This window comes from Vipera berus (assembly GCF_964194415.1).
Source record: "Vipera berus genome assembly, chromosome: 4".
Taxonomy (NCBI): Eukaryota; Metazoa; Chordata; class Lepidosauria; order Squamata; family Viperidae; genus Vipera; species Vipera berus.
The window spans coordinates 83,207,203-83,225,315 of NC_138206.1; the positions used below are offsets into that span (position 1 = coordinate 83,207,203).

General features: G+C 40.2%; 1 protein-coding gene across 1 annotated transcript in view; it reads left to right on the forward strand.

Moving 5' to 3' along the window:
* Window positions 1-4,080, forward strand: part of HERC2 (HECT and RLD domain containing E3 ubiquitin protein ligase 2) — a 160,913-nt gene extending 156,833 nt beyond the window's left edge. Inside the window, exons 92-93 of the mRNA XM_081327133.1 lie at window positions 1,923-2,135; window positions 3,311-4,080. Coding sequence (XP_081183259.1) covers window positions 1,923-2,135; window positions 3,311-3,583 — 486 coding nt within the window. The 3' untranslated portion in view covers window positions 3,584-4,080. The remainder of the gene's footprint in view (window positions 1-1,922; window positions 2,136-3,310) is intronic.
* Window positions 4,081-18,113: the final 14,033 nt, after the last annotated feature.

The following is an 18,113-nucleotide window of genomic DNA, read 5'->3' on the forward strand; positions in this document are numbered from 1 at the left end:
ATGTTTCCCATTTTCTGGCTCTTAAAGTGAAAATTAAACATTCAAGAGTTGAGAAGAATTGAAATATTTTTAGACCAGCCAGTATTCTGTAACCTGAAAGTCTTCCAAATGTGCAGTCTTAATTTTCCACAATTCTCAGTAATGACAGTTATTTCCTTTCCCTCCCCATATTTCCTTTGATGCTTCTCCCATGTAAACACCAGGGTGCCAATCCATACTGTGTTTTCCCGAAAGAAAGACCTGGTCTTACTGTCTTTTGAGCTCTGAAGTAAGCACTAGGATTTACTTTCAGGGAGGGCTTACTTTTTGCCGGTACCAGTAGGCAGGGCTGGGCCTGGGCCTGTGCATGGGGTGGAGAAGCAACATGGCGAGAGCGTGGTGGCAGACCAGGTATGGTACCAGGGTGGGTGGGCAGGGCACGTGTCCTTCCCGTGCCAGCCCAGCCCCGGGGCGGCTGTGCTGGGTGGCGGTGGGGAGGGCACGAAGGTGGGGGCAGCCAGGCTGACCAAAGTGGCAGGTGGAGCACTGGAAGCTCAGGGAGGGAGGTTGGTGAAGCGGGAGGACATCATGCTGTCAGCACCCATGCTGACTGCCCCTTTCTTGTGGAGCTGGAGAGCTTGCCACACTACTGCCCAGATGCCCTCACTTCCCCCAGGAATTACATTTCTTTCCTTACCTGACTTTCAACCCCGTGCCGTTTCTCCTTCATGATCCACCGTCGCCGCATGCAAGGAAACAAAAGTTTGTGGGGGGGAAAAAAGGTCAGTCAATTCTAACTTCATGAGATGTTTTTTTGTGTGTGAGAAGTTGAAATTAATTGACCTTTTTTTGGCTGCCGTCCAATCGCCACGCCGCCTCTCAGGAGGGGATCATCAGCTTCCAATGCAGCAGCGGGGAAGACAGAAGGCAATCCCGCCCATCAGATCAGCCTGGCGGGACTGGGGTGGGAAACCGAGTGGTGTGAAAAGCAGCGCTTGGAGCCTCTAAGAGCTGCAGGGATCCGTGTGCGCCCTTTGCAGTCGTTCTCCTGCAGTGTGCAGCCTCTCCCTTTCAGCAATCCGGCTTGCCCAGGGTCAGGTTGGCCGTCGCAGGAGGCTTGTCCTGCATGCGCGGCGGAGCTGGAGGACAGGGACGGGCCACGCCTCCCACGACGGCCAACCTGACCCTGGGTGAGGCGGATTGCTTCAGCTGCGAGGAGCCTGGCCTAAGGTTTCCATTGCCCCGGCTTCCTGAAGCTGATGGGAACTGTGGCCTGCTGCAGTTGAACAGTTTAGCCGAGCCGCAAAATTGAACTCGTAGGGGCGGCACCAGCAGCAGGTAAGGTGGGTGGAGGCACACAATCTGGCCTGCCAAAGAAACTACGGTGGGATGGAATGGGTGGGGTTAAGTAGGGCTTAGTTTTGGGGGTAGGGCTTATATTAGGCCGAACCTCCCCCCAAAATAAGCTAGGTCTTATTTTATGGCTAGGTTGTATTTTCGAGGAAACACGGTAGTTATTTCATTGCCTATGTTGTGTGGGTGCACGTTCTCTTTTCTGTCTGTCTCTCGCACGTAAAAGAGTGAGAGATACGACTCTTACTATTTTTTAGTTAGCTGTCTTAGTTGCCTTTTCTCCTGCTGTTTTCTTGTGCAGAATTATTTTAGGTTTTGGTAATTAAGTTATAACTGATTTTTCTGTTCGTTGGATCTGAATTTTTATAGTTATTCAGAGATAATTCACACTCACATGATGGAACAAAGCAAAAGGACATTAGCACCTCTGGCTTAATATGCAAAGAACATCATACATCAAAGTGCACCTGAGAATTCAGAAATCTCTAATAGTAGAATTTTTAAAATACATTCTTATGAAGAACTATATTTCAAGCTCTCATGAGAATAAAAGCTAAACTAAAGCAGTTTCTGATTTTTTTTCCTTTCAGGTGTGTGGGAGTCCAGATATTCCTCTCCATCTTTTGAAATCTGTGGCTACATACAAAGGGATTGAACCCAGCGCTTCTCTCATACAGTGGTTTTGGGAGGTGATGGAATCCTTCTCCAACACAGAACGGTCTCTGTTTTTGCGCTTTGTTTGGGGCAGGACGAGACTTCCAAGAACAATTGCAGATTTCAGAGGCAGGGACTTTGTCATCCAGGTAAGACTTCAGGAGCTTCACGACAGCAAAGTCCCTTTAACTCATGCAATGTGGGAAATGTTTATTTATGGATGGAGTATTGAAAATGTGAAGCTTACAGCTAAATACTTGTTAGGTGTTTCTTCGGACATTTCCAGTTCTCAATTTTTTCTAGTCATGATTTCTCCTGTGTTGTATTTTGGATACAAACAAAATGGTTCCGAAAGTAATGCAGTGTATATAATAGTCATTGATGGAAAATAAGATTTTTCTTGATCCTATAATTATTCTGCTGAATAGTGATGTACTTGAATGAGAAACAGTAGTTTATTTTCAGGAGATTAAAACAAAACCCTTGAAGATAGCATATTTAAATTTTCATGGCTTATTGTAAATCAGTCTATAACAAATTGTGAGGTGGTGTAGGTAAGAAAAGATTTCATATTCTTCAAAAAGAAAGTTTTCTAAAATATTCTCTGGAAAGACAATGAAATTTTAATTTTACAGACACCCATTCAGTAATCTTCAAATGCAACAAACAAAATTTTAGTTCAGGCTCCACCCCCAAGCAACATAAGTTCTTTTTTTAAAGAATTCCTGACAATTGAAGTAATTAATATAATTGACACCATTTATGTCATTTGTGTAACTAGGTAAATTGCTGCAGATTATGTTAGTTACTTCAATTATACAAATTTGAATTTAATGGATGTTTGGCTTTGACATTATTTCTCCAAATACATGTGTAAAATTGAGGTTTTACAGTAAAACACATTGATGGCATTCCAGTGGCACAAAGCACTAACCATAACAACCCAAGGGTCAGTTCAAGAGGGCTCATATGTAATTGGTAGTCACAGGCACCAGCCCAAAATGTGCAAAATATTTAACTAAAACTTGCATGGCTGCTGGCACAGTGAAACATATACATATCTCCTTTGCACAATGTTTCTGCTATTAAATTACTGTAACGTATAGCAAACTTGAGATACAGCTTCAAAATTAGTTATCATTTGATTTGAAAGAAAGCAAAAACAGGTGACAATTACCTTCTGTGGCCCTTTCTTCAGAGCAGGACCCTCGTAGCTAGAGATAAGCCTTTTATTTTTCTATAAGCATGGATAGGTGACCGCTTTGAATTTTGTGCTATGCAAATGGCATTCAGTGAAATTGTTATTTTTGTTTTCCCCTCATAGGTTCTGGATAAATACAATCCTCCAGACCATTTTCTTCCTGAGTCCTACACATGCTTTTTTCTGCTGAAGCTTCCTAGGTATTCTTGCAAACAGGTTCTAGAAGAGAAACTAAAGTATGCCATCCATTTCTGTAAATCCATAGACACGGATGACTATGCTCGAATAGCATTGACAGGGGAGCCAACTGCTGATGAGAGCAGTGATGATTCTGACAATGAAGATGCTGATTCATTTGCTTCTGATTCCACACAAGACTATTTGACTGGCCATTGAGAGGGAAGGCCCCTTGCCAGAGACAATGCTGCAGCCCTGGAACAGAGTGCCACAAGATAGCTTTGATGCAACTGGTCACAATCCAAAGGCGTGCAGCTAGAGAACTACTAATCATTACTAAACGAGGACTACATACTACTTGTTGTAGAAATAATGGAAATAACTATCTCTAGCACTCGTGGATGCCATACATGGGCATTGAACATCTGTTTTGGTGGCTGGAAATTCCCTTCACACCCTTTATGCTGCACTGCAGATAGAATTTGGTGTTTACTGATGTGTTGTAAATGTTTATAAAATACTGGTAGTGTGGAACTTAAAAAACTGAAATTATTTTAAATTGTCAGTGCAATAGTTTTTTTTTTCAAATTAAGTGTTGTGTTTTTTGCATCTTCTTGATTGTATATTGGAACTACTGTGCAATTACTGAATAGTATTATAAATATTTCAATTAACTTTAATAGTTGTTTTGGTTATTAAAAACATTTTTGAATGCAGTTATCAGTCTTCATTGTATTCTAGTCAACTAGCTGCCCAGTTAACTAGCCAACAACTTACTAAGCTTGCCATCTTCCAATATCATGTCATCTCCTGTCTTCCCTTGCTCTCTTGAAATAACAGGATTCCTAACATAAGATATAAAATCTACATAATTGTGCTATGACCATGCCAAATTATAATTTCTCTCTAAATAAAACAGCCACTGACAGCTTAATAGGGCTTTTTGTGGTAAGAAATCTTTTCAGGGATTTCCAACTTGTAGATACATTTAAAAAGATACATTGTAGATACAGTAAAAAAGTGTTGCTCTAATAAAATTTCAAGTCTTAGATAGTAGGGTTTATTTCTGAATTAGTTAAAAAGAAAAAAGTCAAGTCACCTTTGAATAAAGTTTGATTCCTGGTGATTTATGTGGGTATATCGATACAGTTCTCTTGGCAAGCTACAGAAGTGATTTGCTATTGCTTTCTTCCTGGATATATTTTTTAGCTTTCTAAATTGCAAAAAGACCAGGATTCTCTAGACAGTCTTGAGGTTTTATCTAAGAACTAGGAGATTTCCCATCTTGCTTCCATTTATTGTTGCCGTAATTGTTTTTATGCATCTAAATAATTTGCCATTCTTATTCCAAGTCCATCAAGAGTTTTTGAGATGAATAAGATTTGATTTTACATACGTATATTCAATCTGTCACATCATAGTTACATGGCAAAATCACTATTTAATCTGGATTTTTCTCTTTCTGTCCCATAGAGTCCATTTCAAAATATTCCTGAAGACTATTTGACTTTCTTAGAGCCTCAAAACATAAACTTTGTTTCTTAAATTACAGTTTAACCAATCGTTCTTTTTAATTTTAAATCACTGCATTAAATATTGGACTATTTTTGAGAAATAAAATTAGGACTGGTATTATGACGAACAATTGTTTCATTTAGTTCAGGGATGTCAAACTTGCAATGTCACGTGACGTGTCGTAATATATCATGACTTTTTTTCCCATTGCCAGCAATGGGGTGGGCACGGTTTCAGCACGATGCATTTGTCCCGTGGGCCAGCAGTTTGACACCTCTGATTTAGTTAGTATCCTAGTGCAGCAGCCCCCAACTTTCGTGTCTTGGTGGCCCGGCTGGCGAGGGAGAGGGGAACCAGGCCACATGAGCGGCGGGCTGGCACGCATGTTTGTGTGCAGCTCAACTCACACAAGTGGTGGGCTGGGGCACACATGCATACATTCGAGCTGCACAGGCATGCCTGTGCGCACTGGCCTGTCTCTTGCGTGGCCAGTTCTGAATAGGCCATGATCCTGTAGTGGGCCATGGCCCAGAGGTTGGGGACCCCTGCCTTAGTGTACAAAATGTAGATCAGGTGATGATTAACATACTAAGTAATGTTAAGTGCTTTAAAATGCAATATAAGTTTAGTCTTAAGGGATTGGCATGAATTTTGGGCATATGCACATACACTGCCTAAGACAATTCAACTGTTTTATGTCAAAGTCATGATTATATCTATTTTTATCTATTATACTTTGAAAGAAACATTTATTTATTAAATTAATATGCATAGTGTTGGGTCAATTAAAATTCATACTAGCTAGGAAATAAAAATTGTCCCTTGATTATTTCTAATAGTAAATTTGCTTAATCCCAGGGAAAAAATAATTATATTACAAAATTTTAAGTCAGAAGTTAGGTCCATTGACAAATTTCTTCATTAATAATAATACTTTCCTTCTCTTGCCCTTTCACTTTACAATGGATTTCCTAAAAACTCCTTTAAACCTTCCTAATCTCCAGCTATTTCTTGACTTGCCTTTCTAAAGGATTAGTTTGCAAAAGTAGGTCCAGTGTTTTCAAAACTAACACAACCCCCAACAATAAGGTTTTCATTACCAATCTTAGATTATAACATTCTGTCTCATATTTTTCTATTTCACTAAGCAATGTGAGGCCTCTGTTCATCGAAAGGGCAAATTCTTTTGGCTTTGTTTTTTCATTAACTTTTAAAAAATAAGTGCTGGCCCAGTTTCTGACTTGGAAAGAAACTTCCCTTCCTCTTGCATTTTCAACACTGTATTCAAAGTCACATGGCAAAGTATTTTTACATAACCAATACCAAAATTTGGTATCAAGGCCAAATGAGATGTTAGAACTGGAATCAATATTGCTAAATATTAGCCCTAATGATATTTACCTGCTGTTAAACCACAGTTAACTTGAATTCAAGAGAGGCCAACTTGAAAGTAACATACCACACATAATCAGACACTAATATTAAAAGACGCTTGCTCCTGGGGAGGAAAGCCACGGCAAATCTAGACAGCACACTAAAAAGCAGAGACATCACCCTGTCAACAAAAGTGTGTACAGTCAAGGCTATGGTCTTCCCAGTTGCAATGTATGGCAGTGAAAGTTGGACCATAAGAAAGGCTGAGCGCCAAAGAATTGAGGCCTTTGAACTATGGTGCTGGAGAAGACTCCTGCGAGTCCCTTGGACTGCAAGGCGATCCTAGAGGAGATCAACCCTGACTGCTCTTTAGAAGGCCAGATCCTGAAGTTGAAACTCAAATACTTTGGCCACCTAATGAGAAGGAAGGACTCACTGGAGAAGAGCCTAATGCTGGGAAAGATTGAGGGCAATAGAAGAAGGGGACGACAGAGAATGAGGTGGCTGGATGGAGTCACTGAAGCAGTAGGCATGAGCCTAAATGGACTCCAGAAGATGGTAGAGGACAGGAAGGCCTGGAGGAACATTGTCCATGGGGTCGCGATGGGTCGGACACAACTTCGCAGCTAACAACAACAACAATATTTCACAACCCTTTATATAAGGCATGTAACAAGTTTCCAGTCACAGTTCTGTAAGAGAAGTTCATTGAAGGAATTCTATATAAATTAAAAACTAAAACTAGATATGCTGCTGTTCCGTTAGTTACCATGATCAAGCTATAACCAGAAATGTGTTTAGAATTCAGACAGCTGTTTTATGACTTGACGTCCTGCTACTACAGATAGCTAATTATATGGCTTATGAGTTTGAGGATATAGGTTTAAGCTTCATTTGGAGCCTGTCTCTCAAGACCATATGCTTCAGGTTGCAACCCAAAAAAGTCCAACTAGTTCATCGTTGATAATACCAGCCCTACCAGTACCCCACCTCCACCTTGTGGAGCTCTGTGCCCATTACTGTTCCAGCCATGGGCCAGCCCATCTGGTCTGTCAAGAGTCACTCCCATCTCATCAGTCCATAAAACCTTTGAAAAATCTGTCTTCAGATATTTCTTGGACCAGTCTTGCCATTTCAACTTACATATCTTGTTCAGCGATGGTCGGGTTTCAGCCTTCCTTACCTTGACCATGTCTCTGAGCACTGAACACCTTGTACTTCTGGGCATTCCAGGCAGGTTGCAGTTCTGGAATATGGCAGCACTGGAGGATAATGGGTTCCTGGTAGATTCACGTTTGATTTTTCTCAAATCTTTGGCAGTTAACGTGCGTCTTTTTTTCTCAACACATTTCTTGTGACCCGTTGACTATTTGAACAAAATGTTTGATGGTTCTGTGATCATGCCCCAATATCTTAGCAATTTCAAGAGTGCTGAATGCCTCTGAAAGGCTTTTTGCAATGTTTGACTTTTCAGAGTCAGTTAAATCTCTTTTTTGGCCCATTTTGCCTGAAGAAAAGAAGCTGTCTAATAATTATGCACACCTTGATATAGGGTTTTGATCTCCTTAGGCCATACCCTCCCTCATTGCACAAATACCCATCACCAGATATGCTTATATCCACTAAGCCTTCAGGTTTCTACAGCTTGGAAAATATGCATGAAAATGATGATATGGTCAAAATACTTGCTTAATAATTGTGTACACAGTATTCCTGTGAACAGGTGTTTTAAACTACAGGTAGTCTTCGACTTACAACTTACACTACAACAGTTCATTTAGTGACCATTCAAGTTTGCAAAGGCACTGAAAAAAGTGACTTATGACCAGTTTTCACATTTACAGCTATTGTAGCATCCCCATGATCATGAGATCAAAATTCAAATGCTTGGCAATTGACTCATATTTATAATGTTACAATATCGCAGGGTCATGTATTCCCCTTTTGCAATCTTCTGACAAGCAAAGTCAATGGGGAAGCCAGATTTACTTAAAAGCAATTTGACTAACAACTACAGTAATTCACTTAACAACCGTGGCAATAAAAGTCGTAAAATGGGGAAAAGTCACTAAACAAATATTTCACTTATTAACAGAAATTTTGGACTCAATTGTGGTGGTCATAAGCTGAGGACTACCAGTACTGCTTGTTGAATGTAGCTTTGGTTATTTAAAATCTAATGTCTAGCTCTGGGGCTAGCTACTTTGTCTGATTTGAAAATTGGAATGTAAATTCAGGAGTTCAGTTTTTCTCTTTTCAGGAGTTCAGTTTTTCTTTTTTATAAAACAGGGTTGTGTAAAAGACATTGTCACCTGAAATGTTAACTTTAGATAATCCTCAAGATGGCTTTGTCATTGTGAAGTGTTAACTTTAGATTAAAAAAGAGATAGTGCAGAAATTGGGTAGGTGAATAACACAGTGGGATCAGAAACAATGTCATACTATTGTCATATTATGCTTGAAATGGAAAATGTATTTTGCTTCCAGTTCAGAACAAAATAACTTTATTAGGAATATTTTACTGAAGTATTCTGAGGTGACTGCAGGACAAAATTTAAAGAACTCAGCTATTCCATATTCCGTATTTTATTGGAACAATATTTGAATTTTTTTAAGCATTCTCACCATGGGGAAAATGGGAAGTCAAGCCCATTGTGTTTCACCCTAGGATCCCAAACATATCTAGTATTGCAATTATCCTTGATGCTACCAACCAGCTTTCAGACAAAGAGATTATGTTTAAAAGTTTTGAAAACTCCCACTATAAAAACTGTATGGAAACAATTTCTTTTCATTGTAGCATTCTAACATTCTGCTTTTTCCCTTCAAGTATTCTGACTGAAAGGAATGTCAAGAGAAACTAAACTCAGGGTTCTTTTTTAAAAGAACATACTAAATTCTCCCATATTACTTTCAAATCAGTTATTTCCTCCAGGGCAAGCTGGTGAAAGTCACATAGCTGGATATAAATAAACACCAATTAATTCATTGATAGAAATGAACTTCTTTCAAAATGTTTTTAAATAAGCAACTTAATAAACAGTAGTTATTATTATTTGCCTTATTGCCTGAGGTTTTGCTAAAGACATATTTACAGGATTCCCATGATATATAAATGAAATTCCCTAATCAAAATCTGAAAAATTAGTGCGACAAGTCTTTGTTGACTCCTGGTTATTATTGCATTGCTTTCAAACACTTAGAGATTATATCATAAAGAGCTCTATATTGTACTCCAGAATCTTCACAGACACTGATGTTACATTGGCTGGCTTGTAATTGTTGGATCCTCTTTTCTCCACTTTTTGATGTTAGGTGATACAGATTGTCCTTATTTAGCAACTGCCTTGTTTAATATTTAGCACTGTTCAGTTACAATGGTGCGAGTTGTGATGGGAGTTTCCCGATACTCCCGTGTAACACCTCTTCTCCGCGAGCTGCATTGGCTTCCGGTTGCCCTCCGAGTGAGATTCAAGGTGCTGGTGATAAAGCCCTAAATGGCTTGGGTCCGGATTATCTGAGGGAGCACCTGCTGCCGGCATCAACTTCCCATCGTCCTGTGCGCTCCCACAGGGAGGGCCTTCTTAGGGTACCGCCGGTGAAGGTTTGCCGGCGGGTGACTCCCAGAGAGAGGGCCTTCTCTGTGGGTGCGCCTGCCCTTTGGAACCAACTTCCGATGGAACTTAGGACTGCCTCCGACCTCCGCTCATTCCGTTGGGACCTGAAAACTTGGCTCTTTGAGCTGTCGGGCCTAGACTGAGGGGTTTTAATTGGGTCTTAATGTTTTAACTTTTTAAACTTTGGGCTTTAAATTTAATTAATTGTTTTAATTTTTTTTAACTTTTGTATGGTATGATTTTAATTGCCCTGTAAACTGCCCTGAGTCCTATGGGAATAGGGCGGTATATAAGTCAAAATAATAAATAAATAAATAATAAATAAATAAAAGTAACTTTGAGACTGGTTCTTGCTTTTGCAATCATTGTAGGTCTATAAAGCAAAGAAAAACTGAAATAAGATCATAAAATCATGATGTTTCACTTAGTGACTACTTTGCTTAACTACTAAGTTGCTAGTCTCAATTGTCGCTAAACAAGAACTACCTGTATTTGCTCTCTCATCAGTCATCTGCCATTTCACTAGACTTCTCAAAGGGAATACATAAAGATTGGGCAGTTCAGTAGCTAGCTCCATTGGTACTGGAGGAGCTGTGATGGGATATACAGTGCATTCAGAAAGTATTCAGACCCCCTTCAGTTTTGTTAATTTTATTATACTGCAGCCTGATTCAACAGTTATTGAAATTCATTTTTTTCTCAATCTACACTCACTACTCCATAATGTCAAAGTGAAAACAGAATTTTAGATATGTCTATAAATGTATTAAAAAGAAAAAACTGAAATATCACATTGGCATAAGTATTCAGACCCTTTGCAATAACACTTGAAATTTAGCTCAGGTGCCTCCCATTTCTCTTGATTGTTCCTGACATGTTTCTACACCTTGATTGGAGTTGACCTGTGATAAATTGATTGAATATGCTTTGGAAAGGCACACACCTCTCTATAGAAAGTCTTACAGCTGACAATGCATACTGTAGCAGAGCAAAAGCCATGAGGTCAAAAGAAATGCCTGCAGAGCTCAGAGACAAGATTATTGCAAGGCACAGATCTGGGGATGGCTACAGTAAAATTTCTGCTGCACTGAAGATTCCTAAGAGCACAGTGGCCTCCATAATTCTAAAAATGGAAAAGGTTTGGCACAACCAGAACTCTTCCAAGAGCTGGTCGCCTGGTCAAACTGAGCAATCAGGGCTCCCACTTTTGGTGAAAAGATGACACGCCCAGGGAAGGATCTCTGAGGGGATTTTCTATGGAATGTAGCTTCTTCAATTATCAATAGAAGGAATGGGCATGACTTTGTTTATACTGTATGACTGTCCTGGGTTAGGGAAAATCCTAGAATTATCCCTCAAGATCCTCCAGCAAAGATCCTCCAATATAGCAAAGTAGCTTCAGGAGCTACTTGGGTTAACATCTGTGGACAGATGTATCAAAGTCACACAGTAAGATGTTAAAAGATAATAATATGGCCTTCCTGGACTGTGCAGTACACATTAAGGAAGACAGAAACCTTAACATTGAAGTTTACAGAAAACCCACACACAAGATCAATATTTACATTTTAATTCTCACCACCCACTGGAGCACAAAATGGGACTTATCAGAACCCTACACCAGGGATCCCCAACCTATGGGCTGCAGCCCACTACCGGCCCACGTCCTGTTGGCCAGAGGGTCATGGAAATGGCTGGCCAGTGCACACACGTGTATGAATGCACTCCCCCCACTCTTGCCAGTGCCTGCGGCCTGGTTTGCGCATGCACATGGTGCAAATGAGGCCGTTAGCCCTGGGTGGGTGTGCATAGCCCATTTGCGCATGTGCAAATGGAGCCACTGGTGCCTGGCAGGTATGTGTGACCTGTTTGCACATGCACAAATGGGGCCACTAGCGCCAAGTATATTGCATGGCCTGTTTCAACATGCGTGAATGGAGCTGCTAGTACCGTGCAATGCGCATGGTGCCATTTGCATGCGTGTGTATGTGCACACCAATTTGGAAGCTGCTCTCCTTCCCCCGGATCACAAGCCCGGAAAGGTTGGAGACCTCTGCCCTACACCACCGAGCTGAAGACCTGCCTACCAGCAAAGATGGGAAAGAAAAAGAACTAAAATATGTCAAGGAAGCCCTCAGAATAAGTAGCTATCCCAAGAGGGCCTTCATCAAATCCTAAATAAGACCCAGCAGACAAAGAAGAAAATAATAAATGAAGCAACGTTGTCCTTTCATACATTGAAGGAATATTGGAAAAGCTCAGGAGGATTTTCAGCCAACACAACATACATGCACACTTCAAACCCACAAATACACTAAGTCAGAAGCTTGTCCATCCCAAGGATAAAATACCCAGACACAAACTGAGCAACCTGATATATGCTGTACAATACAGTGAGCCATGTGCAGATCTGTACATTGGGGAATAAAACAATCACTTTGTAAAAATTTCCTGTTTTTCTTTTTCTTTTATAAGAACCCGATGGTCACTCTGATTGAGCTCCAGAGATCCTGTGTGGAGATGGGACAGAGTTCCAGAAGGACAACCATCATGGCAGCCCTCCACAGATATGGGCTTTATGGCAGAGTGGCTAGACGGAAGCCTCCCCTCAGTGCAAAACACATGAAAGCCTGCTTGGAGTTTGCAAAAAAAGTACCTGAAGGACTCTCAGACTGTGAGGAACAAGATTCTCTGTCTCATGAAACTGGGACTGGGAGACTGGCTAGGGTTGAGGGAATGCTGAATGAAGCAAAGTACAGGGATATCCTCAACAAAAACCCTTTTCATAGCGCTCAGGAGCTCAGACTGGGCCAAAGGTTCATTTTCCAACATGATAACCATCCTAAGCACACAGCCAAGACAACACAGGAATGGCTTAGTGACAACTCTGTGAATGTCCTAGAGTGGCTCAGCTAGAGCCTTGACTTGAACGTTATTGAACATCTGTAGAGGGATCAGAAAATGGCTGTCCACCAACGATCACCATCCAACCTGACTGAGCTTGAGAGGATTTGCAAGGAAGAATGGCAAAAAAATCCCCCAATCCAGGTGTGCAAATCTTGTTGCGACTCAAGGTTGTAATTGCTGCCAAACGTGGTTCAACAAAGTACTGAGTGAAGGGTCTGAATACTTAGGCCAATGTGATATTTCATTTTTTCTTCTTAATAAATTTACAGACATTTCTAAAATTGTGTTTTCACTGTCATTATGGGGTACTGACTGTAGATTAATAAGAAAAAATAAAGAATTTCAACAACTGAAGAGTCAGGCTGCAGCATAACAAAATTAACAAAAGTGAAGGGGGCCTGAATACTTTCTGAATGCGCTGTATACTTTTTTGTTGTATCAAAATGGTGAGTAGCTCTGTTTTTTCATTGTACCCATCTTCACTGAGCAACTGGTATCCTGATTATTTCTCCCTTTATTTTGAACATGAAGATGCCCATTTAGTTGTTCTTAGAATTCTTTGCCAACTTTGGTCCCTGTGAATGTTGATCCTTCAGAATTTCTTTAATTCTTGCTCTTTCTCTCTCTTTCTCTGTGTACTTTTCTGATAACTTTTTTCACTTACACTTTTTCATTTTCTGTGCAGCCACAGTGACCTGTTCCACTGTTCTCTTCCCTCCCTCCTTTGGAAAAGTTTGCAATTATGCCTTTGTAATTAGTACCTCTCTGGAAAGGGGGAAGTGGGAAGCAAGAAATATTACACAGGGTCAGTGGAGAGTTAGCAACTGAGAAGACCTGTTGCATTTAAAAAGAGATGCTGCTCATGAGAATGTCAGACTGGCAAAGAAGAAAAGAAGAAAACCAGAAAACACAAAAGCCCATAGAAATTGTGCACCTAAGAAGACGTTTAATGGATTGATGAGAGATTGTTTTGTAACTGTGGATCTGAATAGATAAGATGGAAGTGGGGATGCAGTAATTAGTCTAAGCTGATCAGAAAGCCTCAGAAGTCCTAGGCTGTAAACAGTGTGTGGGAATGACTTTGGGAGAAAGGGAAGTGCCACTGCCAGGGGAATGGTAAGCTTAATTTGCAGAAGGAACATGGATGTGGCAAACTTACCAGCAGGGACTATCTCTAGTTTCTTGGGCTGTAAAAGTGATGGGGGAGGAGGGGAGGGGAAAAGAGGCAAATGTACTTGCAGACTTGCAAGATTCTGTTAATGTAATATTACAATAAAGTAAAATTAGTTTATCTGGATGTGCTCTCTGTATGAAGTACCCCACAAGACTGAGCTGGGAAAGAAGATTGGGAGTGGGTAAGAAGGGAGGAATTATCCTGTCATTTTTACTGTAAGACACTTTACAGGGGGCTGCTCTTAAAGACCAACTTCAAGGGAAGAAGAGACATTACTATTTCAGAAAGTGTCAGAATTGAGCTGTAAAACAATAAAAAGGATAAGACATTTCACCTCTTATCCAAGAAGCTTCATCAGTTCTGGCAGGATGGTGGGGGCAATGACAGCATTGGGGGAGGGGTTGGAAGGATCATATTTCTTTTTTTTTGTATATATTTTATTGGTTTTTTTAACAGAACATAAATTATTCAGTAATTTGTAAACAGTATGTTGTCTGGGTAACATTTATAAGACAATCTTTAACAATTGATTTCTATAATCTATATTCCGTATGTTAATTTCAGTTGATTTCCCCTTTCCCCAAAGTATCCTTCTTTGCAAACATTAGATTAAAACAATTCTCATTATTTTGATAAACAACAATTAAGTATATAGTTTTTCCAATATTCTTATTTGTCATTTTAGTTGTGTTATCGTAAATCCTGTTACTGTGCTTATTTCAGTTTATTTCTCCCCCCAAATTCTAAATATTCTTACTAGTGACAGTTTTCTCAACAATTAATTACGTTTACATTGGTGGATTTAATTCTATTTTTTCCATATAAGCCCTCTCATACTGTTATGTATTGAGCTTTTGGGAATACCCTATCACGTGTACGCTGGAAAGCTAACGGTTCTCCAGCAACACAGATAGGACCTTCCAGTTCAGGCTGCAGTTAACTTGGCGGGAATGATGGGTTCAATCTGATTGGTTGTTAATACTATGAGAGACTATATAAAGACTGCATGGATACCCCTAACCCTCAGTACAGTTATAGTTATGAATAAAGCAAGTATTCTTCTGTACTCATCTGCCTGGCGTCTTTCTTGCTCGTCTGAACCCGAAACATAACACATACTTTTATATTTCTTAAGCAATAGATAGAAAAGTAGAAAGAGAAAAGAAAAGAAGAGAGAGACAAAAAAGAGGAGAAAAAGAAGAAAGAGAAAAAAAAAGACAAAAGCACTGAAATACAAAAATAACATACTACTTAAAATATGTATCCCTCCTAATTTTATATATATTTATTCCCTCAATTTCTTATTCTTTTTGACCAGAGCTGAGAATGTATTTAATCTATTTAAACTTTAAGCATTCCATTCAATAGATCTAATCATCTAATCCTTTAACTCTAATTCAAAATACATTTTTATGCTTTTCTTATTGTCACATTTAAATAACTAAAACATTTGCTTTGTTTAAATCATTTCAACTTTTTTGTACAGAAAGGAAAAAGAAGAAAAACATATTGTATTAGTTAAAAAAAATCATCCCTCTAAGAGTAGTATATTCCAAAATTTTTCCATTTCTTTAGTCATATTCAAACAAATGTTTCTTTTTTAAGTATTCTCTCTGATAAGTCCCATCATCTATTTTCTTGGTTTCCATTTTAATCTTTTTTCTCTGGCCATTGCCTTTCTTAATCAGTGTATTTTGCTGCATCATTCATTTCTCTATAAAGTACTTTATAGGATCATATTTCTTTGCAGTCATCTGGTCATTAGCATTCTCCTTGAGAACCGTTGAAGGGACTTGGGGGTTTATCTGTTTACAGTATCTAGTGTCACCCAAGTGCCCTCAAGTGCTCTCAGGGAAAATGCTAACAACCAGATGACTGTAAAGAAATATGATCCAACCCTCCCCACCATCCTGCCAGAACCGATGAAGCTTCTTGGATAAGAGATGAAATGTCTTCGTCAAGGAAAAAACATTCCAGTTGTCTTTTGGAAAAAACATCTTTCAAACAACTATGACATGCATGACTGAGAATCTCCACAGAGGTAAAGTATTAATGTGATAAATCAAGGAGTGAGAATAGGAGAGGTGAAGAACTTACTGTTAAGTCAGAGAAAACAATAACTAGGCTCAAAACTAAAACCTTTAAGAATTTGTGTTAGTGTAACAAAGAACACATTCTTTTCAGAGGGATATGTTTTAAAAGGGACACAAATGAGAAATCACTGTGTTTAATATTGGAACTCAGTACTGTGTTTCCCCGAAAGTAACCTACCCAGAAAGTAAGCCTCAGCTTGATTTTCAGGGATGGGCCTAATATAACCCCCTGAAAGTAAGCCCTAATTTGGGAGTGAGGGCAGGGGTAGGGGGGCCCACATGCCCACACCCACTTACCTTAATGGTAGGACCACCACAGCCAGGCCTCCCACGCCCCTACACTTGTCAAGGCACGTGTGGCTCATCATACCAGTGCTGCTGCTCACAGCAGGAGGTTGCACAGCGCTTTGGGCTGTTGCTGTTGGTCATGGCAGGATGCCACATGGCGCTTTGGGACGTTTCCACTGTGGAATCATCCCAAAGTGCCATACAGGGTCCTGCCGCGAGCAACGGCAATGGCCCAAAGAGCTGCTTGGCTTCTTGCCGTGAGGGCAGAAATGGCCCAAAGCACCATGCAGCATCCTGCTGCAATGGCAATGGTATGAAGTGCCATGTGGCATCCTGCCACGAGCAACAGCAATGGCTCGAAGCACTGTGCAACCTCCTTGCCACAAGCGGCGGCACTGGTGTGACGAGCCACATGGCTTACCGGTAAGGTAAGCAGGTGTGGGGCACATGGGTCAGCTTCACCCCACTACCCGTTACAACAGCAATGGTGCAATGCATGGCATCCAGCCACAAGTGGTGGCAAGCAGCTGCTAAAGAAGTCAAGCAGTGGCGTGACAGGTGTTGGGGTATGGGAGGCCTGGCTGTGGTGGTCCTAAGGTAAGACACCTCCCAAAAATAAGACCCAGTGCCTCTTTTGGAGGCAAAATAAAAATAAGACAAGGTCTTATTTTGGGGAAAACACGGTACATTTTGTATCTGATTGAATACTAAAGCATCTTTTGCAATGAAAGCCTTATGCCTGAGTGCTAGCATCTTGCATAAATGAATGGGTGGCAATGGCTTCTTTCTCTTGTGTCTGTACCTTTGAACAAACCGTATCCTTTAATTCAGTACTTCCCAGACATTTTCCATTATTATCCAAAACTGCTTATTGGAAAGTTTTTATTTAAATGTCCCTGTTTTGATTGGATAATGGGTTTGTGATTAATTTTCCAAGGGAAAAACAACCCACTTTTTTGGGTAATGCCGAGATTTCAGATGCACTTTTTAAATTGATGCATTCCGGTCATTCCTACCTGGTCTTTAATATGCTTACTAAATCCTGTTTGACGTTCTGTGCTAATCCTCTCTACTTCCCATATTCTGGAGCATGAATGTATAGATAGTGAAGTTTATGGACCAATGTTATGTCTTATTTTCACTGACTGGTTTAAGAGGCCCTATTAAATACTTCCCCCTTCCATAGGACAAGATACTTAATTTCTCAGATCCTTAATTCAGGTTTTTCCATTTCTATTCTCAACAGGATATAGATTGAATCCCTTTTAATTAATCTCATTATCTTTAGGCCAAACACATTTTTACCAATCCCAGTTAGGTAAATAACTCAGATCAGAACTCTGTCTGCTACTGCTGTATCTGCTGGATGGCCTAGACCTTTCTTCTCTGCCTGGGCCACTCATGCTGGCGAACATGAATGAAATCCATCAATCTGTACTCACAGTCTTTAACTAGTGCACAACTCCAGTCCTAAGGGTCTGATGTCCTTCTGTTCATTTATTTATTTGTAAAATTTATTGGCTGCCCACCTTACCTCAGGGTAACTCTGGGAGGCTTACAATCATAAAAGATAAAAACTATACAAAGCTAAAAAAACAATATACTAAAGAAAGCCAAATACTGCGGCCCAGTTAAGAGATGAGGGGAACGGAACAGGATGGGGGGGGGGGGAAGTGGGATTTATTATGTTGTTTTGTTGTTAGTTGCGAAGTCGTTTCCGACCCATCGCGACCCTATGGACAATGTTCCTCCAGGCCTTCCTGTCCTCTACCATCTTCTGG